Below are 26,000 nucleotides of genomic sequence, written 5' to 3'. Positions count from 1 at the left end.
CATGGAAGCAGGGCAACGTCACCCCTCCCTTTTTCTTCATATCCCTCATACAGACACAGTCTCAATCTGTAATACACTCTTTAATTACGGAGTTGAAGATACTTAATCACAGAATCGCATCTCTAAAATTCACTCTCTGTGGACTCAACTTGGCTGTCGTTAAAAATAAAACTTAAAAACACTGAGGGGTCCTGATAAAAGCTAAACAAACTCTTGGTTCCTCCTAAAGTTCCTCTACCCAAGTCTGAATTGGTATGATTTGCATTGTGAAAGCGCTATACAAATACATTTGAACAGAAGAAAACTAAATTAAAATGAACCATTTAGGAAGTCATATATGTATTGCACTGACTACCATATTGTTAACGGTTTGATATTCAGCATTGGTCAACCATAGAGGTTATAGTTATCATATGCATAACCGCATTAAGGAAGCAAATTTTCAAATGGAGGAAAAAAAGAAAAAAGGGAAGTTGAGCCACTAGCGGGGTTCAAGAACGCAATGTGAACACAATGCACTACACTCAAATGTTTATTCAAATGATAAAATAACAGTTAAATCCATCTGACAAACTACGTATACATTCTTCATAAATATACATTAAGCCCTCATATTGAAGATGATAATTATGACATTGCAAGTGAACAGAATGGCAGATTGGACAAAAGTAAGTAAATTAAACATTACATCATCATCAAATGCAACGAGAATACCAGCTCTGTTGCTAGATACTAACTATCAGTCCAAAATTACACCCACTGGTTGTCCGTAGATGCCATTGTCCAAACGACTGACTAGGAAATATAATCTAGCATGAAATGACAGCAAGCAAATGGCACTAACTGAATAGAAGAGTCTTAAATTCACACCAGTTCCCATCTATAGAAACTGTCCTAATATAGTTTAGTGATCTGGGATATTGCATAATATATTACATTGTATAAGTTAAGCAACATGGTTTTAAAATATTCTCATCTAGATGACAGCTGGAAGTGCTACAGTGAGCCTTTTAAAGTGTGTCCACAGCTCAACGAGGTCTTTGGAAGAAGCATTTGGCACGAAATAAATGTCTGAGTGTGAGCATTTTGTTCCCTTGGCATTCCAAAAATACATCTGTTGCGTCACGTTAACGTAGGGATGGCTGATTGCGCTCCCAGTCACACTGGGTAGTGATTTTTGAGTATGACATGTAAATGCATTGCTCTCGAATGATCAATAGTAGATTTAATTGCTGATATGAGAAGACGACACAACGAGGACGGCTGATGCTACAGGACTGTAGCTTCTTCCATGGCATTGACCCACCTAGAACAGAACAGATTTTTCACATTATATAATAGAACATAACCAGGGCTTGACATTAACACCTGCCAACCCGCCAAATGCGGGTGGATTTCGGCAGTGGTGTGTAACGCAGTCACTCCTACTAGTCACTTTGGCGGGTTCAATATTATATATAATATATACTTTTTTTCAGTTATAGTCTTTTAAAAAGTCATCTGAAATAATAAACAGTGTAAATATAGTGTTATCAAAACTATCAATTTTTCAATACATATTAATACTGAAATATCTGCAACGCTTCCAATACTAATTTCCCGCCTCCCCTCACTCACTTGTTTCATTCGCTCGGGATAAATATTGTTGGTGCTATAGGGCTTTAATTTTGGCGTGGGATTGTGCGTATTGCGCATAATTTTACTCATTCACGCAGATTTTGTGCTCACACCAAAAGTACGTAGACATGAAGCCACCTCTCAGTATTAAATTGAGTTCTTTTATGCTGCTTATTGTGCTTAAACAGTCAAATACACACAAAATAATGTCAAAATGCCTGCCTTGGCGAGTATACATGTAAACACAGTCAGTTATGTTTTAAGTGAATGTAAACAGAAAAAAAAAAAACGCATGTGTAACAGTATAATGGATCCGTGCGTCTGGTCCTAAAGTGACAGCAGCCTAATATACTTGCTGCCAAATTATGAGATAATATTAAAAATATCTATATGGCAGTTTTCCCCATGGTATCAAGTGTCAAAATTGTGGCCAGTGAAAATGATGAGTGGCTAGTAACTTTGGAAAACCACTAGCCACAGTGGTTGGTGTGCAAAAAAATTAATTTCAAGCCCTAAACATAACATTCATATGTTATATTATTTGTATAATGTTTTAGAAAGAAGTCTTTTATGCTCAACAAGGCTGTTTTTATTTGATTAAAACAATACAGTAAACTTTAATGCTGTGAAATATTATTACAATTTAAACATTCTAATTCAAATTCTAATATGCTGATTTGCTGCTCAAGAAACATTTCTTATTCTTATTTTTTATATATATATATACATACATACATACATACATACATACACACACACACACAGTCTTATAAATTGGTATATAATGTAATGTGTATGTGTTTTAACCTTTGCGCAGTGTGACTGTCCTGGGCTCTGAATGTATAGAAGAGTGTGCTTTTGTGGTACAGATGAAACATGCTGCTTTCCTCTTCAACCTCTGACCTCACAGAGAAACCCAACAGAGGAAGGGTCTCACATGCGACCCTCTCCTTATATAAGACAAAAAGACACAGGGAGAGCTTAGGAACTGCATGTTGCAAGTTAATGTGTGCAAAAACATGATTGTGTGCATTACCTCAGGTTGTGGATATGTGTAGAGAACTTTATCTTTTAGGAGGAACCACAGGCTTCTCCAACTTCTCTTGGTGTTCTTGCATCTCTGCAGTGTTCCACTCATCACCCCCTCAGACCCTGTCTCCTTGGCAACAACACATGATAATACATTAATGTTTCATAGTTCACCCCAAATTCAAAGGAAAATAAACAAAAAATGTTTTGCATACAGAAAATAAAGTATATAAAAAATTATATATTATTTAAATTAAATTTATTCATAGATCTCATTACAAAACTTGGGTAATGATTTTCATGTATGTGTTTTAACAGTATTATTGTAGTATTTATAATATAGCTAATATTTATAGTTTATTTTATTTCAGCCTTATTTCAATTAATAAAAATGTTTTAATAGTTTTAGTTTGTTAACCATAATAACCATGTTCCCAAACTGTGAATCCCTAGAGGTTTGTGAGTGAGGCACTGTTCATGAGTTGATGAAAAGCTAATAATTTAAATGATGATATATTATCTATCTATATTAATAATGTATATATAAAGATAATATTTTATAGAGATATATATAAAGAAATATTTTATTAGTTTACCTGCAGTCATGTAACCATTAATCGATATCAGAAAACTATAAACATGCAAATGTGGTGTTAGCTTTAAAATCTGTGTGAGTATTTCAGATAAATATTTTAGATCAAAAGGGTTCGCTGACAAAAACTAGATAAATTCCTGTATTACAGTAACAAGAATGAGATTTGATTTGCATTAAAGTAATAAGAATTGGGACGGGGGGCTTAATTGCCAAAAAAATAATGCAATGGCAAAAATCTTAATGGTCTTAAAGGGTTAGTTCACCCAAAAATGAAAATTCTGTCATTAATTACTCACCCTTGTGCCGTTTTACACCCGTAAGACCTTCGTTGATCTTCGGAACACAAATTAAGATATTTTTGTTTAAATCCGATGGCTCCGTGAGGCCTACATAGGGAGCAATGACATTTCCTCTCTCAAGATCCATAAAGGTACTAAAAACATATTTAAATCAGTTCATGTGAGTACAGTGGTTCAATATTAATATTATAAAGCGACGAGAATATTTTTGGTGCGCCAAAAAAACAAAATAACGAATTATTTAGTGATGGCCGATTTCAAAACACTGCTTCAGGAAGCTTCGGAGCGCAATGAATCAGCGCGTCAAATCCGCAGTTCAGAGCGCCAAAGTCACGTGATTTCAGCAGTTTGGCGGTTTGACACGCGATCCGAATCAATTATTCGACACGCTGATTCATTACGCTCCGAATCTTCCTGAAGCAGTGTTTTGAAATCGGTCATCACTAAATAAGTCGTTATTTTGTTTTTTTGGCGCACCAAAAATATTCTCGTCGCTTTATAATATTAATATTGAACCACTGTACTCACATGAACTGATTTAAATATGTTTTTAGTACCTTTATGGATCTTGAGAGAGGAAATGTCATTGCTCCCTATGTAGGCCTCACGGAGCCATCGGATTTAAACAAAAATATCTCAATTTGCGTTCCAAAGATTAACAAAGGTCTTACGGGTCTGGAACGGCATGAGCGTGAGTAATAAATGATAGAATTTTCATTTTTGGGTGAACTAACCCTTTAAAATAATATTTAATTTTCTGTATGTATGTATATACTGTATATGTATGGTCCTTTTGATTTTGGTGTGAAATAGGTATATTTAATTATGAGATTCACCTTCAAGAGCTGCAAGGCAAAGGGTCATAAGTGCAGATCCTTTTTAATAGCACTTATGCTCCTTCAGCGCCAAACTCAAGATGCACTGCATTAAATATGTCCTTAACAGGCACTTTCTTAGTGACTTACTACATGACAAATGACTACTGAGAACAACATAACCATGCCATTTATACAGTAGATGAAAAAAAAAAGTGTGTTGTAAATTTAGATTATGTTAGATCAGAGTGAAAAGTGATCTGCTGAGAGTGCAAACAAATATTTAGGTATTATTTAGATATAGATATTAATCCAGAGGTTAAGAGATACCTGGTTGAAAGACATCTGGCCTTTGCGGCTCTTCCACAGACTTGATGGATGAATGTTTTGGAAGACAGCAGAGAGTGGTCGACTAGAGCTCTCCGTTATTGTGGCAACATCTCTCAAACAGATGCACAAACATATGAGAGTCAAGCATAACTAGGCATAATTAATAAAATTACTAATTAATCAAAGATATTGTAGTTGTACCATTCTTACGCAGCTCAGTGTAACAATGATCACACACTTTGGCACGTCTGTTCTTCATGTATTTGAGGGGGAATTTGTTCCTGCAACAATCTCTGCAAACAACCTACAAGTAAGATAAGATAGAAAAACCAGAATTGACAGAGCTTGTAACTGGTACTCTATGTAAGTATGATGCACTTTCTACTAACTATAATTAACTTAACATGTCAGCTAACTCTCATTAGAGTATTAGTAGACTGTCTGCTTAATATCTGCTAACACTTTATTTTGACGATTCCCCAACTGACATTCTACTGACTATAAATAACTTTGCAACTACGTCAACTTATTATACTTACCCGAACACCTAACCTAACAGTCTACTAATACTCTAATGAGAATTAGTTGACATGTAGTGGCAAAGTTACTTACAGTTAGTAGAATGTCTGAAGTGGACGAAAAAAAAACAAAAAAAAAAAACCCAATATATATATATATATATATATTATATATAAAAACTATGTTTCTCTGTATGCATTTGTACCTTGCCACAGGCATGGCAGTGATGTCGTCTGTTTGTGAGGCTGAAATGTGAGGGGCAGTTCATGCAAACGGTCACCTGGGAAACAGACAACAGGGGAGGAGCGTTCTCACCGAGACACATCTCTGGGCCCTCCACTAACTAAAACACAAGACACATTCAAACAAAATGTCAATTCTTTCAGGTGACACGTTGACATTTTAATCACACTGTATATACAGCTTCCTCACCTCAAAACAGCCCACTAGATCTCCTGATGCTGGGCCAAGATCCACCAATGTCCGATTCAGTGTAACAAACCAACTGTCCCGTTCGATGCAGGAGCTGCACACAGGAACACATGCATCAGTCATGCTGCACACATACATATGCATGCTTGAGCGAGTAAGTTTGTTTATGTCACTTGCCTGGCAGACAAAGTGATGCTTATATCTTTCACTTCTATCTTCAGTGCATTTTGAGAGTTCTCTATAGGTGGCTTGCTGACCTGAAAGACGAAAGTGAGAAATGTATAATAATTATCATTCATTCCCTGTCCATATGGTTCAGATAATTTATGGAGCTCAAAAGTATTCAAAGAATTGGTAATTAAGATTCTATAAGAGGAAAGGCCAAAATAAGCGAAGGAAGATATAAACAAGTAAAATATATATGAACATTTCAAACATTTTCAATATGTATAATAAATGCAAACTAGAATAAGATAAAGAGAACCATGTTTTATGCATTTAATTTTCTTATAAGTTTATTCTCTTTTGTGTTATGCATTTTTCCATATTCCTTTAGTTCTGTATTCTTGTCTTATTTTCTTGTAAGCATTTTTATACTATTGTATAATAAAATAATATAAATATTGCTATAAGGTTCTATATAAGTAATGCTTTACAAACATACTTATAGCCAGTGTTGTTTTAGTACTATTTATATGCTATTGTAGTATTTATTAACATTTTGAATAAGCTTTTATTTTTCACTTTTTTAAGTTTTCATTTAATTTGATGTTAAATTTTAATAATTTTGCTATGTTTTTGTCATTTTATTTTATTTTTTTAATTATTTCTATTTAGCTTTAATTTATATTTCAGTTTTAGTAATTTTAGTTCTTTAATTTTATTTCAGCTTTATTTCAATGAATGAAAACGATTTTTTAGTTAAAAATAACAACACTGCTTATAATTAGCATCTTGAGCACTTAATATGCTGCATTAGTGTTATGACTATGAAATAAGATGATTTTTAAAAAACCATTATGCATTAATAAACAGTAGAAGTTTCCATGAATGTAGTCAGTCCTACCTCCATCCCTGCCAATGGTAATCTGTTGATGAGTCTGTATTTGCCATCTTGCTGAGGATATGTGTAAAGCATTATGTCATTCATCTGAAAACATAAAACGTTAAGGCTTAGAAATACATAACATTCACAACATACATGTAACATAAAAGCACAAATAATTACTTGATCATTTTGTTATTTGCACACCACAACAGTTAATTTGCGTTGGTCGCAGTAACAAATGTTCACCACAAGAGAGCACTATGAGGTTGGTTTTGATCACAAGTTGCTTTGCTGCATCACTGCTCTGTCAGTCAGTGATTACAGGCAGCGTGTTTGTATTAAAGCAGCTGGTTTCAGACAAGCTTCCAAGGCATGATAACAAATTCAAACGTGCATTCAAGTTGTGATATAACAATGTGAATATTCACTGACTAGAATACTTGCTGTATTTCTCTGTGAAATAGAACCATTAATCATCAATTACTCAGTCTGACACCATTTTTATTCTTTCCAACAACTGCCAAATCATGTGCACAGGATTGCTGGTTATCATAGGCAGTGAAGAAAACAACTATACTGCTAAACACAACCTAAATTCCTCTTTCTAGACAGGATGTTAGACTCAGACGTGCCTTCTAACCATCAGATACTGTCTGATAAGGCAGCATATTTTGTCTTCTGAAATGTTAATCAATGGTGCATAAGAAACTACGAAATGCCACAGACTGTCTCCTGCATCAAGCAATAAAACATGAGGGATATTCCAGTTCAGCACTCTGAGGGCCACGTGCCTGTCTCACCGCACAACTGTCCATCTGGCTTAAAAGTCTACAGTATTTCTGACAGCCCATCTCACGTCCATCCTGTCACCCTCTGTTCTGTTATCTTAATAGATCGCTCTGTCCCCGTTCCCACAGACTTATTCTGGGGTGAGAGCAGCAGGGCAAAAACAATAGCACATGTAGACATAAACACACAGAACAACATCCTGCCAGGAAACTCTAAAAACAAGTAAAGTAGCTCACAAACACAAAGGAGAGACACTAGAGACTATGCAGAAAGAAAGCAACTGTGTCTCTGGTGTGCTCAACACTCAAAATCTCATCTAAGCAAATAAAAGTGATACATAAAACTGACAGAGCAGATTTTCAGGTGCAAAATTCCCAAGAAAATTTGTATAATTGATAATTGTGTTGCAAAAATACTGTGAGTAAAATCAAATCAAATTAAATCACATACCAAGAAAAGGTGACGTGGCTGTTTGCACTTTCTGCTGACTTTCATCAGAGTGCCCTCTTTCACAAACACCTAGGGCAAAGTTACAGATAGACAACCTTACTCACCATTACTGCATAAAATAAAATAAAATAAAATAAAACAAAATTTTATTGGATAAGTGGTATAAGGTGTTATGTGATCAGTAAGCCATTGAATTTCTCACTCTCCCAGGCTGTAGGAGATCTGTCAGACCCAGAACACTGTGTTCAATGTGGACCAAACGCAGAAGATCCGCCTGACAAAGAGGGAGGAAAAACATGTAAAATTCCCTTACATGTCACAGTGGCGTCATATACACATATGGCCTTGGTTCCACACACATATAACCTTATCTGGACTCTCTGCAAGTACATTAGGCCAACACACACATACTCACTCCATTCTTAAGGCTGTCATTGGCATGATAAGCAACATCTGAGACCACAACCAAAGCATCTGAGGGGCAAAAGAATAATAAGTAGATAGGGACAGATGTAATATTTCAATATATGGACATATATACTATACACACACACACACACACACACACATATACACATATACACATATATATATATATATATATATAAAATTTGGGGGTGACATATGATATTTATTGACATTTTTTGTAAATAGATTTGGATATACAGCTGAATATGTTTTAATTATCTATATTCAATAATTACTGAATACATAAAAACATTTCCTAAAACTGCATATACAATGATTACACAATCATTATAAAAATGTTTAAAATAAATTTATTTTAAGCATAGTACGTCACACCGCAGAAAATAACAGTACACCTCCCTTACCAACAGATACTCAATTATAGCAGCACCTCATTAATAAATGATCATCACATATAAATAATGCAGAAAGGCTTGTTTAAGAAGATGAATAAAAATGCACGATGGGGTCAAAGGTCATTTGTCTTTTGTGAAACTATCTTAAAGATCTGAGATTTGCTGTTGCTTAAGTAAATCAATTATACACAGTGAGAGATAAGACCAAAGGTTTCCATTGTGATTGAAAACATGCCAAGATAAGAATCAAACATCAATTTCTTAAAATTTTTGAAAACTAAATTAAGAAACAAAATGGCTTCCTGAGTAATGCTGCAATTTACCTTGTGTATTTTCAAACTCTCGGGAGTCTGGTGAGAGGTTATTCAGGTAGTCTGTTAGAAAAAATAAATATAAAGCAATATTTAATGTCTTGGTATAAAAATTGAACAAAATCACAAATTATTAGTTTAAAACATTAGGGATTTTTATCACAGAAACAAGCATATTTAGAAGTCACCTGTTAGTAGCATACGGTACTGTAGGATGCGCACAATGACCTGCAGCAACTGCTTTTTCAGGGTCACTGCATCTAGTAGCTGAGATATAAAACATGCTATGTAATATGAAAAATATACAAATACATGCCATCTGTGTAAATAAACACATAAAAACATTCAAATGTAATCATACAGTACAAAACAGAAATCACACAGTACAGTTTGAACAGCTGTACTAAACAATTTGGCTGGTTGATGGATATGCATAATAAGCATAGATTTGATTCTGATAGTGAAAAAAATCCCTTACTGTGCTTTGTATGTGTTCCAGATAATTCAATTTTTCATCATAATGACTGATGTAGGAAGAGAAAATGGAAAACTCTTTCTTCTTTGCCAGGATGATTTCAGCAATACCTTCATTCTGATCCCTGATGAGTGGAGTGAAATGTACAAAACAGATGAAACGATGACAGATGGACATAATTTGGGGATGATAAACAGTTTAAGGTAGCATATGCACATGCATGTGTGTGGTGTGGGTGAGAGTGTCTTACCATTCTTTTAAGCGGGTCTCCAGTAATGTGTGGATATTTTGGTGGAGAGTACAAATATCAGGTACCTCTGTCCACACTGTCATCAGCCTCTCATCAGCTTCAACTGACTATTGTGTGAAAGAGAGAACAAATAAAAGGAAGAGCATTTCATTATTTTGAAGATGCACTCTATCACTATTTTTCTGATTTTTCATGATCACATCAACATATTTTCCATCTGAAAACCACAGGCAAACAAACATACAATGTCATTACTGAATATGACCCACCTCACAGAGAAGTTGTAAAGTCTTAACATGCCTTAAATGAAGAAAAAAGGAGACATGTTGATAATAATATTGTATTTCTATTCAATTGTTTTTCAATTATGAAAGTTTTTGTGTCACTCTACTTATACATTTGAGATGTTTTTTTTCATGACTTACTGGGCCTCACTATCCAGAAGCTCTTTGGCACAATAGAAAGCCCTGGAGCAGTTGACAGTCTGAAATAAAATGGCAGCTGAGTTACAATAAATTGAAACAAATGCAAGCAAGACACATAGAAACACTCATAATAAGCTTACCAGTTTTTCAGATGCCTTTGTCTTTTTCTCTTGTGTACAAGCCACACCCACAGACACACCCACTGTTCCATCTGTCCTCACATTAGGAGAACAGAAAGTGTAGAGGCTAAATAACAGAAAAAGAAGAATCATGAAAGTTAAAAAAAAACAAAAAAAAAACATTTAAAGTACTTAGTTATGCAATCATGTAACATTTGGATTTGGACAAAAAAATATAATCATAGATCATGCTTGTCACACAAATGGTCTTTTACTTATCTGAAACTGCAAGACTTTAAGTTCTTAAAAACTACAATTTTAATAATAAATTGTAATATGTACAAACTAAGGAATGTATACATTCACATGCTGTAAAAACAAGAATGTGGGTTATTGTGGACACTGTCAGCAATGTCTTTATGACTGTAAATATGAAGATGTATGATCTGATGTCATGCTAGAGGTCTTAAATGAGCAAATGATTGTCACATGACACATTTGCTTAATTATTGTTTACTTACTACTGTTAATTTCAAACAATTATTTTTTTTTTTTTTTGGATGCAGCTTTTGTATTAGCTTTTGTAATATAATCAGGTCAGTTAAATACAGATTAAAGGGATAATTCACACAAAAATGAAAATACTGTCATCATTACTCACTCTGAAGTTGTTCCAAACCTGTATAAATTTCTTTGTTCTGGTGAACACAAAGGAAGTTATATTGAGAAAATTTGTAACTAGGCTGTTTTGGGGCACCATTGGCTACCATAGTAGGAAAAAATTACTATGGAAGTCAATGGTGCCCCAGAACTAACCCTAACAACTCAAGGCTGAGTAAATGATAACAGATTTTTAATTTTTGGGTGAACTATCCCTTTAAGAGTGTTGCAAAATTGTCTAGTAAATTTAGAAAAGAAACAGGATCATATTGTATCATTAGATTACCAAAAGATTTAACATGTTAATTTGACTTAGCTTTCAACATGTTAAATAACACATTACTTATGATTCCAACAAGATGAAAATTCTTATGCTGTTTATGGTGTTTAATTCCTCAAAACTGAAAAAGAAAACACCACTGTTTTCACAACTGTATTGAAATTAATCCTGAGCTTCATATTAATAATATAAAACACTATATTAATATATAAACAATTGTACCTATCGGTCTCTTGCTCAGATGACTGACTTTTGCTCTGGAAGCCTGGCAGACTGCTCATATCCACATAGCCATCAGTATCATTGGATGAACTCTGATTTCGTTGACTCTGAATGACGGGATTCAGGAGACGAATCTGCACATTCTCATAGTGAGAAGCAGCGTTTTGAACGTTCTCATATTCCGATGAGTCGGTATTGGGAGATGAAAAAGATCGAGGTTTGAAAAGGGGAAGGGGCTCAAAGAGAGAGCCTGGCTCAATAGAAATGGTGCTAGAAGTCAAATCATTATTAAGAGTGAAGTTTAGTCCCTGTTTTTGTCTATTCTTTTGGAAGAGAAAGGAAGAAGGAGACACAGGTGGTGTGCAATCTGGAGTGCTCTGCAAATCCAGGCTGCCCATGTTATGCCTGATAAAATCCAAGCGTTTACATGACGCTTGTGGACTTGACTCGGACGAAGACCTCGAGGAGATTGAGCGATTATCCATCACACTTTTCCGATCTGATTTCCTAAGGAATCGTAAAGGCAGAAGATATCGTTTAAACCCAAAATCAGGCTTCTTGCAAGAAGCGGAGATTTCGTTTGGGAGGGATGGAGAACTTTTTCTGATTGGTCGCTTTGTGATGGATGCCAGTTCAAAAGGCGGTGGAATATCCACTCTTGTAACTTTAGCTAAGTTTGAGGTGCCCTGTGAAAGACATCCTAATGAACCAGTCAGCGCAGGTCTACTATCTCCAAGGAAACACTGATCTGTATAGAATGAGCGTGGGTGTAGCAAAAGTCGCCCATTTCCTGGTGCAGGGCTAGTCATTAGGTCAACTCTCTTACTGGGGGTTTCCACAGATATAGAGCGAGTCATAAAGTACTTCCTGTTCTGAAGGAAGTCTTTGGCTTGAACTTTTGGCTCTGTCTCTTCATACACATGATCTACTGTGAGTCCTTTTCCTTCAGATATACTCAAGTGGTCACTTGCAACTCCTCCTTTTTCTTCTCCAATGCTCTCTTCATCCTGATTATGTTGTAAACTTTGGCCTTGGGTTTCAGGTTGCTGTTGAACAAGCGAAAGGGCGCTCATGACATCAAAATTTAATGAAGCAGACATGGCATCATCATGATCAGCCACATATTTGCTACAGAAGTTGTGATTTGCATCTGCTACATCATCATCTGAGACAGTTTCAGAGCCTGAAACAATAAATGGCTGAGAAGAAGAAGAAGAATTTGAAAAAGAAGTCTGATCGGATTCGAGGAGAGTTTCACCTCCATTGTTTGATGAGGGACAGTCTAGAGAGTCAATAGCTGAGAGATCCTGAGAAGCACTTTTGTCTGACAAATAATTGTTTCCTTTTTCCTCCATTTTCTCTTTTTCCACCTGCATTTCATCATCCTCTTCCTCAATGGAAGTTGAAGACAAATCTGAGCTGTTCGATCCATCCTCAGTGATAAGCATCATAATATCTCCACTGACATTGTCCTCTGTTTCTGTCATTTGAAGAGGTTCTGTTTGTTCAAAGAGATCACACTCAGAAAGTCCATCTTTGTCTGCTAACGCCTCGCCTGCATCACAAATATCTGGGAACAACCCATCTATGTCTTCTTCACTTGAAAACATTCTGCCAGGGATTATGCCATCTGGGTACAATTCTTCAATGAAAGTTTTACTGGTGCAAATTTTGTCATATAGTACTCTGTCTCTGTGTGTTATGCAGCCATAAACTGTATTAGAAGCCATTTGAACATCACTAGAACTTTCATGTGAAGTTAATACACCATTTTTAGTCAGTCCCCATGCTATCTTCCCTACATCCTCTACTTGTATCTGCTCTGCTACTACATTATCATCCACCTCTTTTTTACTGCATGAATCAGACAGAAGGTCCATTGACTCTTCCTCATCCTCTGACTTAGATGTCTCACTTTCTTCTAAACCCTCCACCAGATCTAAATCTATTCCCTGTGCTAACTCATCACCGCATCCTAAGTCATCCCCCTGTTCCAGAATAACATCCGGTTCCGTCTCATCTGTTTGTACTGTCCTTTCCATACATATAATTTTTTCTGTCTTCCTCTCTTGTGACCCCTCCTGCTTCAGTACTATTTTTCTATGCATTTCTGTCATATGCTCTTTTGAATTTGGAGGCCTTAGGCATTTGTTAGTGTGGAGCGGCAAGTACATATTGAAGTTTGAACTGAGATGATGCTGTAGATATCTTCTAGGTTTGGATTCAATCTTTGGTTTGAGTTCTTGATTATCACAGTACTCTTCAGGAATAGGTGGTTGTTGTTGCATCTTGAAGAGAGGCTCAGCCTGGAAGTGTTCTCTGGGGTCCAGGGGGTGCTCCTGAAACTCTAAAATACAATATGTAATAAGTAACATTACTGCGAAGTAAACATATTAACAATTCAGGGCAGTTCCTTCTGCTTTATGCATTAGGATTTTCTATAGTAGAATGAGCAAAATATAGAATAATAAGATGGAGAGTAAAAAAAGAAAGAAAAAGAAATTCAGAAATTCACATTTTACATCAAATTTTATGATACACACAATTGTCTTAACATTAAAAGGTGTTAAAAAGGGGTTCATTTTCATTTAAACTTGACAGATTTGAACGTTTTGCTGTATTTGATATTTTGCATACACTTTTTATCATGCATTTAATGTTTATTTATGCTTTTTTAAATGTTAGGTATATAATTATTTTTTTGCCTTGTCACAAACCCAAACTTTTAATGTTAAACTATGAAAATACATCATAAAAATGAATTATGATCTACACAAAGAGTGAAATAAACCATTTAAATATGTATCATATGATTAAAATAATTAACTACAAGATGCTTCACAGTATACTATAGTGGAAATTTCACTGCATATAAATACTTCCACAGGACCAAAAGTGCGTAAGAAACATTCTCATAATAAGAAAAAATTTAATATGTAGCCAAATACCATAGTGTATTTCGTACATGTTCTACTTGAGAAGCAACATGAACATATTTAATTATTTATAAATCTAACCAGTCAGCAACTGTAAATACAATGAGGCAAATTTCTTTTCACAAAAATATCGAAAAGTGAGCTACTCTAAACTTAATATCCTACTATTTCACGTACTTTCAGACATATAATTTTTTTTCCCACAGACACATATTCCTCGTTTCGTAATTTACCAGCCTACTTGGTTACCACATTATCGTGTTAAAAACTCACCTGCGCTCATTGTCGAACATCATCTAGTATCTGAGGGACGGCGATAACGGGTCAAATCCATTTGAACACAATGAAATCGTAATCCTAGAATTTACACGGGATTATAACACGAGATTATACATCAACTACTGCATTCTCTTACTTCATTTTGCGCTATAACAGCAGTACAGGTCAGGACAGCAGGCGCTCAGCACGAGCGCGCGTGCACACGCACTCACGGACGAGACTTCGCCTTGGCTTCCTGAGGAAAGGGCGTCGAGACAAAAAGAAAACAGACTTTTTAAATTAAGAAAATTATATATATATATATATATATATATATATATATATATATATATATATTAATATGCATACATACAGAGTTTGTAGAAATTTGACCACCTAGTTTGTTCAGGAGCACACAGATCACAGATTTTTCTCTATATCTCACAACATAAAATGAATATAAAAAAATAAATATCTAAAAAGTTAAATACCTCAAATTATATAAATATATGGCCTTCAGAGGTTTGCATTGCAGGAAATACCTCTCTTATCCTGCATAACCTTCCTTAACAACAGACACCCAAAGAGCAGGCAATATGTGGAGTATAATGAGCATATTACCACTTTTGGGATATTCCATGAATTTGTCCATAGTAACAATGGAACAAAACAGTCATACACAAGCATTCATGACGCACCACCTGTGTCCCAAAAAAAAAAAAAAAAAAAAAAACCTGAGCATTAATCTGGGTTTGACATTCAGATTAGAACAGTAAAGTAAATGCAGAAAAAAAAAAACCCATCAGGATTAGATAACATCTTCTCATGTAAATCTCTTACACTAATAATGTCAAGATCAGTCACAGGTTAAATCCAAATAGTTCAGATGTCAGTGTCTGTTTGTAATGGCAAAAATGGCTAAGTAAAGTGAAGCTATAGCACTGAAAAAAGGTCTAGAATCATCAGTCTGTAGCTGTTAACTTCAGCTGCAACATCTGAAGTGGCCAATGAGTTGATCCAGGGGTAACATTAGCAGCTGTTATTTTTACATGTGTGATTAATAGTAGGAAGTCATTTCTATAGGCTTAAATAAGGCCATGACCTTTTTCCAACATCTCTACAGAAATATGCTTCCTTCCTCAAACTTCTTTAGCCTGAGTTCAGTCTGGGTTAGTATGAGCATTTAATTCTCCAGATCAGGAGAAGAGTGAAAGAGATTTAAAAAAAAAACCCTACTTTAAACCTAAGACTTAAATCTAACATTATCATAGTACTTTATTTATTTACTGTAATGTTATTTGTGTACAAAATGTATTCAGGTGTCCATTCTGTTTCAAAAATTACTACTACATTTGTTGAAATGTGTGTGTATTTAGATGAGAATATTATGAGTTTGTAGATTAGACTACCCGTTTTCATCTTTATTGCAGGATGAAATGTTTTACCTGTTTATTTGTTCAAGATTTTTGTGACACCACAACAACAAAAGTGTCACGAACGTGGGATAAACTGGAAAAAAGGATAGTGTATTTCGTTGTGTTAAGAGTTGCATGCACTATATAATACACACGATCACATCATGCATGTTTATACCTTTCATTCCCTCTACAATATCATATTCAAATCTCCAGGATGCTACTTCTGGAATCGCAATGGCAACTGAACAAAGGTAGAGAAGATTAATGATATCCTCTGATAACCATGGTTAAGGCACATATCTTATCCTTGATTCATACTACCACACTCACAAAGACTCATTACCTTCATGGTGTTGTAGTTAGTCATAACTTGAATGTGTGATTCTGGGGTTTTCATCCACATTGCAGTCAAAGGAAACATTGGAAAAGGAGGGTGATCTCACTGGCAGTTCGCTACCTGTAGTAGACAAATGTTAAACACACAGGCACATAAAATCACATAGATGTGCACACAACAACACACTAATGGTGAGACAAACACACTGACAAGAAATCACTGTTCATCGTTTGAACAAAGAAGGGAAAAAACACCCTGAACACTCCACCCTTTCCAGTTCAAGCAGGAAATGCTGAGCATGATAAAGTAGGTTGAGTGTTTATCAAGGATTCTGTGTTATCTGAGCATCAGTCCTTTTGATCATGCATTAGTATGTGTTCAATTTCCATTGCAAACGCGAATGTTTACCAATCACAGTTGATATGCATTGATGCAGGATATCACAAGATATTATATTTAGTTAATGCATCAGTTCTGACTAGAGCATTATATTTCATGACAACAATGATACAACACATATGTCAGCAACTTACTTGCTCCATATTGCGAGGTGATTCGTAACAGTCCACTCAGAAGAAAATTTGAGGAAAGACCATGAGGAAATAGGAAAAAGAAAGGATGAATTTGTCATTTTATGGTTCATTTCAGAAAATGAATTAGTGTCTTAGCATAGTTATTTGCAGAAAGTAATGTGGAGCTCAGCTGAAGCTTTATTGTGTTAAAAAGCCAATTAACATATCAATATCTATGAACTGTAGTGTTAAAAAGAGTAGCATAAAATCTTTATCAACTTGGAAAAAATCACTGGAAAAATCACTGAAGGTCACTATTTTTGGAAAGTAACGTTTATAGAAGCTGTTTAACAATTATTTCAAGAAAAAAAAACATATAAGGTTAAAGTAACCTTTTTATTGGTCAGCTCTCAAAGGTCAGATCTTTATAACACAATAAGAGGTAGTTTTTTTTGTAGTTTCATTTTTAAGTTTTATTTAATAAGCAAGAAAATTGTGCAGAGGCACTTTAAAATCAATTTGAATTTATGTAATTAATAAATATAAATAAACATACAAATACGCAAACCCTGGAAATCAAAGCATGTTGAAAAGATCACTGAGGAGGACAGTTTCATCATCATCATCATCCTCAGGCCCAAAAACAAAACTCCATCCTTCATAACCAGGTTGTTCGTCCATAAAAAAGTCATCATCCATCCGCAGCGTATGAAGAAGCTCCTCCAGACTTAAATGTTGGAAACCCCTTTTACTATGAAACGCTCCTTTATTGACAAAGGGATTAGTGCCCACGTCCTCATTCTGATCTTTCTTGAACTTTCTCTCTCTGCCCTGATCAGGGTTAGTTAGATGGTCCATTTGATCATAGACTTGCCTCTTCTCTTTGTCAGACAGAACCTCATAGGCTAAGGGAAAAAAAATGAACAAAATTAATCATTAAAAAAATACTTCAGTTTGGTAGTGAATAAACTTATTTTAGGGTGTACACTTGTGCATCCACACACACCCTGAGCAATGTTTGTAAAGGTTTGCTGTGCATTTGGGCTTTGGTTCTTATCGGGATGGTGTTTAAGGGCCAGCTTGTGAAATGCTTTCTTGATCTCTCTTGAAGATGCAGAGCGAGGAACTCCAAGAACTGAGTAATAGTCACTCACACAATTACAGGCACACACACATAGCAGAAGCACCATGCATAAATGCTCTCCTGTCACCATCATCCTCCTGAAGATCAAATGAGAATAAAGAACAAACCTACCTATACATACACATATGCTGTTCAAAACATGGGCCACAAAACATATTTAATGTACTACTACAAATGTCTATCATATCATTTATCAAACAAAGTGGCATCTGTAAACAAATTATGCCAAGTATGTTCTCCTAATGAGTAATGTCACATTTATTTGCCATTTGTGCAAGTACTTTAAGATTTTTTAAATCAATCCACACCTCAAGGCATCCAAGCACAGTAACCAACCACAGGTGTAGTTCATCACATTAACTATTAAAATCACATTAACATTAACTAAGTTTGAAAACCAGAAAGTCTTAAAAAGAGCTAATTTTGAACAGCATAGCTGTTTTATGAGGTATAATTTAAAAATTAACAAACACATTTTTGCAGTTTTGCTAGTATTAGTATTGTGATATGTTAGTATTATCTTTCTAAGAACAAAATGATGCTTGGTTGTGTACACAGACACACACACACACAAACACTTCCAAACACTTTTGGGCCAACTTTGGGGCTTGCCAAGGTGTCATAAAGATAGAAATGTATACTTACCACAGTATGTTACTAATACACCCAACACCTTCTCTGAAGAAATAAAGTTTTTACTTATCGCTATTAATAAACGCAGAATTTCAATCAATGCTGACCCAATGTTTCTAAACGTTGCGCCTATTGACGAATATAACTCTTTTTAGTGGCCTTTTCGTGAACGAATCGGTTTTTATTGATCTTTTTAGTGAACTTTTTCAAAAGATTCGATTCATTGGGATGAATCAAAAGATTCACTACGCCACTAACATCCATTCACGTGAGGGCGCTGTGTTTTTACTCGCACGTCTCTTCACTGTAGTGCTGCGCTTGTTGAGAGCGGATTGTAAACACACGGCTATGGCTGCTGAGAGGGGCGGAGGCGACAACAACGTTAACGACGAAATGGGGAACCAGCTGCAGCTCCTGCCAGGTAAATGTTCTTATTTGTTTCCTATTAAACACGGAGCTGTAGAGAAATCGAAAGCATGGCATCTTAATGTCCTCCTCAAAACTTGCAGGGAGATCTTTACAGACATTTCCAGATCCGCAGCAGTCGCCGTGCATGGGTGCATGACAGATGACAGATCTTTTTTACTAACTGAAAGTGTCTGCGTACACTTGTTATTTAAAACACAAAGTGTCTGCAAAGATATTTTTGTAGCACGTTTAGAAGGAGCTGTAGCAAAAATGGATGCAACAACATTCTTAAGTCAAGTGTGTACGCATTTTGTTGTTTTATTGTGTTGTCAGCAGACATTTGTTGTTATATTCATTGCATTATGTACCTAGATGAGATATTTGCTTTCTGTTTACTTAATAGTGGCTTCATACATGCCCGTTGTCCTCAAATGACTCTGTAAATATAGTTGAAATCGAAAGTAGGTTGTAATGTAGATGTAATTAACAAAATGAAAGTATAAGTGAATAATAAGAGAAATTGTATTCCACTTCTAATCTTTGTTTTTATAGAAAATGAAGAAGAAGAAGAAGAGGATGTCATGGAGACTGAGGATCGAGATGGTGAGGATGCAGAAAAGCCAAGCATTATAAACTTTGACACCAGTCTGCCAACTTCACATGCTGTGAGTGTCATCTGTCATCAGTACTTTTAAACACTGGTCATGTGATCTGAGGCTAATAAGATTAAAATATAGCTCTTTCATTCATTTCAATTCATTAGCATGCACTTTGACATTCAAGTAGCTTATGGTCAAATTTTTGCTGTAACAGAAATCTATAGAAATAAGTAATCAAGAGTCTTTTTCTTGTTCTTTTTTATTGCATGTTTGTCTTCATTTGTGTGTGCATTGTGAAGTATCTGGGCTCAGACATGGAGGAGTTTCACGGCCGTACCCTGCATGACGAGGACAGTGTGCAGAATCTGCCGGTTCTTCCCCACGTCGCTCTCATTCTGATCCCAGGTCAGACGCTACCCTTGCAGCTTTTTCGACCACAGGAGGTCAGCATGTTCCGCAACCTCATAAGCCAAGACCGCACGTTTGCCGTGCTTGCACACAGGTATTAACAGACACAAGGTGTAGAATAATAACTTCTCCACATTAATGATCACATACCTTTGATTCTTCTTCAAGGACATTATCCAAGCATGTTGCAGTAGGGTTTGCAGGTGTATTGATATTTCTTACATTTGTACATGTATGCCATAGTTTGACCGGGTTTCTATTTCTCTCAGTCCTGATGCGAGTGGAGTGGAGATAAAGGCAGAGTTTGGGACGACGGCTGAGATCTACGCATTTCGTGAGGAGCAGGAGTATGGCATAGAGACAGTGAAGATCAAAGCTATTGGACGGCAACGCTTCAGAGTGCATGATATACGCACACAAGCAGATGGGTATGGGTATACACATGCTTTCAGCGGGTACAATGCTATTTTTCATTGAATGCAGTAATGTAATGTTAATAAAAAAGACCAATATTTTTGTCTTTGTAGGATTCGTCAGGCAAAAGTACAGATTTTACCGGAAAGGATTCTGCCAGACCCTTTATGTGCACTGCAATTCCTGCCCCGCTTGCATACACAAACTCCACAGACCAAACACTCACAAACAACACCACAGCAGGACCGGTGCAGCCAGACCTATAGACAGGTAACTAACATACCTGTAAACGAACATCACTTTAGACCAGTGTTTCTCATCCATTAGGAGACCTCAGTAAACATCCAAAGGGGTCACAGGATTAAATGTATAATTAATATATTATTAAAAAATAAAATTATTATTATATTAAAACACCTAACTATTATTATTAATATACTAAAAAATTTAACTAAATTAAAATGTACACCTTCCCCCCTCAATAACTAGTTTTTATTAAAGTTTTATAATTGTTTTACCATTACTTCTATATGTAACATACATTTTGCTTAATTGCTTAACACGTAATCTCCCTCTCACTTTCTTTCAAAGAAGAAGCTCCATTGTGCTGGTATGACTTCATGGCCTCCCTGGGTTTATGCACTCTATGACTCTGTGAGTTTGATCTCTGATTATTAATTTGATTATATTATTAACAAAAGATTTTACACTATACATTATAAACCCTTAAGGGTGCAATTTTTTTTTCACTTAAACCATTTTACCACTTAGAAATGAATGGTACTTTTCATTATTTACTTATTGTAAATATTATTTAAAGGATTAGTTCACTGATAATTTACTCACCCCTATGTCATCCAAGATGTTTATGTCTTTCTTTCTTCAGTCGAAAAGAAATTAAGGTTTTTGAGGAAAACATTCCAGGAATTTTCTCCATATAGTGGACTTCAGGTGGGGTACAATGGGTTGAAGGCCTAAATTGCAGTTTCAATCCAGCTTCAAAGGGCTCTACATGATCCCATATGAGGAATAAGGGTCTTATCTAGCAAAACGATCAGCCATTTTCTAAAAAAAAAAAAAAAAAATGTATATACTTTTTAACCACAAATGCTCATCTTGCACTAGCTCTGCGATGTGCCACGCATTACGTAATCACGTTGGAAAGGTCACATGTGACGTAGGCGGAAGTACCGAACTTGCAAAGACTAAGTCAAACGCCCTTTAACAAAAAAAGGTAAAACAACGATGTCGGACGATTTTGAAGTAAATGAGATGTAAGAAAATTAGTTTTTTGCCCTACTTCTGCCTACGTCCAACGTGATTACATAATGTGTGGTGCATCGCAGAGCTAGTGCAAGACAAGCATTCGTGGTTAAAAAGTATATACATTTTTTTTTTTTAGAAAAAATAGAAAATGACTGATCGTTCAGCTAGACAAGACCCTTATTCTTCGGCTGGGATCGTGTAGAGCCCTTTGAAGTTGCATTGAAACTCCAATTTGGACCTTCAACCCATTGAACCCTATTTAAGTCCACTATATGGAGAAAAATCCTGAAATGTTTTCCTCAAAAACCTTAATTTCTTTTCGACTGAAGAAAGAAAGAAAGACATAAACATCTTGGATGACATGGGGGGTGAGTAAATTATCAGGAAATTTTAATTCCGAAATGAACTAATCCTTTAACTTTTATTAGTATTATTATTATTTATTTAGATTGTAAATACATTGATGTGTTTTTAAAATGTACAATCTCGTTATTTATGTGTTTCTCTCCAGAAAACTCTCATGAGCAGAGTAAAGAAACAACTCCATGAATGGGATGAAAACCTCAAAGACGAGTCCCTGCCTACAAATCCTACTGGTACACACTTAGAACGAGCGCACAGACAGTTTCAGGCTCACGCACACAGTCAGATAGTTAGAAAGTGTCTCTCTCTCTGCAGATTTCTCATACAGGGTGGCCGCATGTCTACCAATAGATGATGCTCTACGACTGCAGCTACTGAAGATTGGCAGTGCCATCCAGAGACTGCGCTGTGAATTGGACATCATGGACAGGGTGTGTATGTGAATAGTTGCCTTTGTCTATAAATCTTCATATATGTCTTTCTATTTGTCTAGGGAGTTTGTTTTATGCATTGTAAAATGTAGGAAAATATAATGTTTATATTTTTCTTGTCTCTTTACAGTGCACCTCTCTCTGCTGTAAACAGTGTCAGGATACAGAGATAACCAGCAAGAATGAGATCTTCAGGTCAGACAATGAATTTAAAAAAAATGCTGAGAACTGAATTTCACAATTTAGTTATATATAGAGTTGTCAAAAGTACCGACTTCGGTACCAATCGGTACTGAAATTTTAAAAATGTGACACTTTGAGCGCTGTTGATCGGACTTGACTGGTCCGTGATAGATGCCTGCTTTCAAACTCTCCCGTGTGTATCTGTGTAAGTGCAAGCATCATTGATGACTATTTACAATGTTTTTGAAGCGTTGATCTTCGAAGCCAATCACAGACATATCTGATGAGCACATGAACACAATGGCCAAACAGAGGTATTTACGAATTCGCTCAACAGCGCTCAAAGCCTCACATTTTTTATATTTCAGTACCAACTTAGTACCGAAGTCAGTTTGACAACTCTAGATATTGTTTGGCAATTGAGGAGAATTAAAGAGATAGATTACTAAAAAAATTATTTTATCATCAAGACCATCAAGCACCAATGAGGAAAATAAAGCACCATAAAAGTTCCATGAAAGTGGTCATATGAACAATTCATCCATGCATATTTTATTTTTTAAGCATTTTTTTACACATCATAGTTTTTAATCCTCACCAGAACTTGAGTCCCATAGAACCAAGTCCCCTCCCTACATTTTTAATTTTTGATAATCTGTTACACCCAGATGTACATCACACTACTTCTGTTTCATTGCAACTTTAACAATCTAAGTCTTGTGAAGCCATGTGATAGCTTTAGTTGAGGAAAAGACCAAAGTTTAAGTCATAAAGTCATGATTTCCCTGTTGGAACTTTTTTTATATATATAAACTGGAAAGTTTTCAATGACTTATCAAATGATGACAGACTTTACATTTTTGGGTGATCTTCTCATTTAAGATGGAAATGAAAACAGTTACTCATGCAAAACTCCTCTGTCTTTAGTCTGTCTCTGTATGGGCCAATGGCAGCATATGTGAACCCACATGGTTATGTTCATGAGACACTTACGGTCTACAAGGCCAACAACCTCAACTTGATTGGACGGCCTTCCACACTTCATAGTTGGTTTCCAGGGTGAGATTTAATGCTTTTGTATGTTCAAAAATGTGTTTTTGGTCATTTTGATTATTATGTCTTAGTATCCATTCAAATAATTAATGTAAAATTTGATTTGTATTTCTCTGCTTAGGTATGCGTGGACAATTGCTCAGTGCAGAACCTGTGGCTCTCATATGGGCTGGAAGTTCTCAGCAGTAAAAAAGGATCTGTGTCCACCTCGTTTCTGGGGTTTGACTCGTTCTGCCCTGTTACCGACAATCCCACAAGGCGATGAAGGTGTTAATGGGTCACGCTTGCTGTGCCTGTGATGTGATCTGAGGATTACTTGTGACCTTTAACCCTACAGCCCATAAGCATATGCTCCCCAAGGGGTCTCCTCTATCACCCCAAAAATATGAGACTCCAAAACCTCATCCAGAGAGAGAGAGAGAGAGAGAAAGCAAGTGTGTTTGTGAGTTTATATGTGTAGATGTGTGCATGAACAGGGAGAGGAAAGAAAAAGGGGACAGTGAAGCATAAGATACAGAACAACAGAATGCAAGTTGTTGCCTTCACACACCTTGTGCTGTGTAAATTACAGCCTGATACGTGCAATATCATACCAGATGAGCTCTTTAAGATTACAGTCTGTTGTAATGCACTTAATTTACCGTCTAAGCAGTCTTTTCTTCATTATTACTGACTAGGTGACAGTTATTGATGCTCTTTAAAGGGATAGTTCACCCAAAAATAAAAAAATAATCTGTCATTTACTCACCCTCAAGTTGTTCCAAGCCTGTGTAAATTTCTTTGTTCTGCTGAACACAAAGGAAGAACTTTGGAAAAATGTTTGTAACCAAGCAGATCTCGCCCCCATTGACTACCATAGTAGGAAATAAAAAATACTATGGTAGTCAATGGGGGGCGAGATCTGCTTGGTTACAAACCTTCTTCAAAATATCTTCCTTTGTGTACAGCAGAACAAAGGTATACAGGTTTGGAACAACTTGAGGGTGAGTAAATGACAGAATTTTTATTTTTGGGTGAACTATCCCTTTAAGCAAGATCTTGCTTGGGTGTTTATGAAATAAGTACTGTGTTAAAATAGGGACAAATCTCTAACACCAAAGTGTGATGATCTCATTTAGTCCGACAAAAAGTCTTTCATGCTCACATTTAGTGACATAATCAATTATCATGTAGAATACCTCAAACAATTAAATGCTTCTTCAAAACAAGATCTAAACTGCTTAAAATTAAATCATTCTTCACATGCTATCTCTCATGTGCTTGCTTCGGGTACTTGGCACACAACTCCTGGCAAAAATTGGCAGATGTTAAATAATAAAGGAAATATCAGGGAGGTACCGTTTATGTTACTTACACTTCATATCAAGAGTAATTCCCAAAAACTTTTTTGTATTTAATCAGTTTCTCTGTTTTGCTTTTTCCTTTGTCATTTGTTTATTTGGCTACCATTTAATTAAATGATGATATGATGTATATAAGTTGAGTTGAGAGCCAAAAACAGATGTGTGTATCCAGAATGGAAGTAGCGTGCGACAAACTACAGTCTGCACTGAGAAACTTTCTAAAAATATAAAGATTCTGTTCACATGTTCATTAAATGGAGTGCAAAATACACACTTTATACAGAAAATCAGCCAACACACATTCTCCACTAGTTAGATACAAAAACACACTGACTTGCATATCTGTAATGTTCAAGAGATAAAATACTGTTCAGTACTAATGAATTCTCGTCAATAAACCACTTCTGAAAAGTCACTGTGTTTCATCTTTAAAGAAAATTGATAACACTACAATTTGTAGAAACATTAATAGTATGGCATTCCAAGCAGAACCATGGTTTAATCACAGTCTGAAAAGACACATTTGTAGACCAACTTGGATTTGTGTACAAAATGGATTAAAAAATGGAAAATGTTGAGGATATTTTCAGCATTCTGCTGAAATAGCCCACTTGAGGTCATATGACAACATTGAAGCATACTTTTTAAAAGAGGAAGAATACAGTATAGACTGTTATAATTTAGTATTTCATTTCGAACACAGCTATAGGGTGAATTCAAGGTGGTTGTGATCATTTTCCCAAGTCATCTCAATGGCAAAAAGTGTCACAACCACCCTGAATTCACCCTACATCATGCGTCATCC

The 26,000-nt window shown here is 35.7% G+C and overlaps 3 protein-coding genes across 10 annotated transcripts; 1 reads left to right on the top strand and 2 right to left on the bottom strand.

Annotated features, from left to right (window-relative positions):
* Positions 1-519: 519 nt before the first annotated feature.
* Positions 520-17,190, bottom strand: LOC127514012 (FYVE, RhoGEF and PH domain-containing protein 5). 6 transcript variants are annotated; one of them, XM_051896337.1, is made up of 23 exons: positions 16,972-17,190; positions 16,445-16,558; positions 14,699-14,939; positions 11,490-13,836; positions 10,349-10,454; positions 10,209-10,267; positions 10,053-10,083; positions 9,784-9,890; positions 9,537-9,657; positions 9,247-9,325; positions 9,071-9,121; positions 8,339-8,397; positions 8,126-8,197; positions 7,924-7,992; positions 6,703-6,786; positions 5,814-5,893; positions 5,637-5,730; positions 5,410-5,547; positions 4,887-4,989; positions 4,686-4,795; positions 2,654-2,776; positions 2,425-2,567; positions 520-1,306 (listed from the first exon to the last, which is right to left on the bottom strand). In XM_051896337.1, exons 3-23 carry the CDS (start codon positions 14,706-14,708, stop codon positions 1,270-1,272), a joined length of 4,023 nt encoding a protein of 1,340 aa, XP_051752297.1. In that variant the 5' UTR covers positions 14,709-14,939; positions 16,445-16,558; positions 16,972-17,190; the 3' UTR covers positions 520-1,269. The 6 variants fall into 6 exon arrangements, with proteins under 6 accessions (XP_051752297.1, XP_051752303.1, XP_051752298.1 ...); XM_051896343.1 differs by having other exon boundaries at positions 14,841-14,939; XM_051896338.1 differs by lacking the exon at positions 16,972-17,190 and having other exon boundaries at positions 16,445-16,607.
* A 137-nt stretch (positions 17,191-17,327) lies between these two features.
* zgc:152986 (uncharacterized protein LOC101884054 homolog) lies at positions 17,328-18,927 on the bottom strand. Its single transcript, XM_051896376.1, has 3 exons — positions 18,740-18,927; positions 17,957-18,171; positions 17,328-17,855 (listed from the first exon to the last, which is right to left on the bottom strand). Exons 2-3 carry the CDS (start codon positions 18,165-18,167, stop codon positions 17,527-17,529), a joined length of 540 nt encoding a protein of 179 aa, XP_051752336.1. The 5' UTR covers positions 18,168-18,171; positions 18,740-18,927; the 3' UTR covers positions 17,328-17,526.
* A 28-nt stretch (positions 18,928-18,955) lies between these two features.
* On the top strand, positions 18,956-25,610 carry crbn (cereblon). Of its 3 annotated transcripts, none has more exons than XM_051896363.1 (11): positions 18,956-19,148; positions 19,688-19,800; positions 20,034-20,236; positions 20,412-20,570; positions 20,670-20,826; positions 21,151-21,210; positions 22,334-22,418; positions 22,501-22,616; positions 22,747-22,811; positions 23,727-23,858; positions 23,974-25,610. In XM_051896363.1, exons 1-11 carry the CDS (start codon positions 18,956-18,958, stop codon positions 24,149-24,151), a joined length of 1,461 nt encoding a protein of 486 aa, XP_051752323.1. In that variant the 3' UTR covers positions 24,152-25,610. The 3 variants fall into 3 exon arrangements, with proteins under 3 accessions (XP_051752323.1, XP_051752322.1, XP_051752324.1); XM_051896362.1 differs by having other exon boundaries at positions 21,148-21,210; XM_051896364.1 differs by having other exon boundaries at positions 19,009-19,148; positions 19,688-19,738; positions 21,148-21,210.
* Positions 25,611-26,000: the final 390 nt, after the last annotated feature.

The sequence above is a fragment of the Ctenopharyngodon idella genome, chromosome 6 (genome assembly GCF_019924925.1).
Source record: "Ctenopharyngodon idella isolate HZGC_01 chromosome 6, HZGC01, whole genome shotgun sequence".
Taxonomy (NCBI): Eukaryota; Metazoa; Chordata; class Actinopteri; order Cypriniformes; family Xenocyprididae; genus Ctenopharyngodon; species Ctenopharyngodon idella.
This window is presented reverse-complemented; position numbering and strand designations above follow the sequence as displayed.

What these genes read in the sequence shown, in the direction of transcription:
- crbn (XM_051896362.1), top strand. Translation starts at nt 18,956, where the DNA reads ATGAATCAAAAGATTCACTACGCCACTAACATCCATTCACGTGAGGGC. An exon ending in TTTGCCGTGCTTGCACACAG is followed by an intron (nt 20,237 to 20,411) that starts GTATTAACAGAC and finishes TATTTCTCTCAG; the next exon opens with TCCTGATGCGAGTGGAGTGG. An exon ending in ATACGCACACAAGCAGATGG is followed by an intron (nt 20,571 to 20,669) that starts GTATGGGTATAC and finishes TTGTCTTTGTAG; the next exon opens with GATTCGTCAGGCAAAAGTAC.
- zgc:152986 (XM_051896376.1), bottom strand. Translation starts at nt 18,167, where the DNA reads ATGATGGTGACAGGAGAGCATTTATGCATGGTGCTTCTGCTATGTGTG. An exon ending in CTTTACAAACATTGCTCAGG is followed by an intron (nt 17,856 to 17,956) that starts GTGTGTGTGGAT and finishes TTTTTCCCTTAG; the next exon opens with CCTATGAGGTTCTGTCTGAC.
- LOC127514012 (XM_051896337.1), bottom strand. An exon ending in CAAAGGCATCTGAAAAACTG is followed by an intron (nt 10,268 to 10,348) that starts GTAAGCTTATTA and finishes ATTTTATTTCAG; the next exon opens with ACTGTCAACTGCTCCAGGGC. An exon ending in GACAGTCACACTGCGCAAAG is followed by an intron (nt 1,307 to 2,424) that starts GTTAAAACACAT and finishes GTTCTGTTCTAG; the next exon opens with GTGGGTCAATGCCATGGAAG.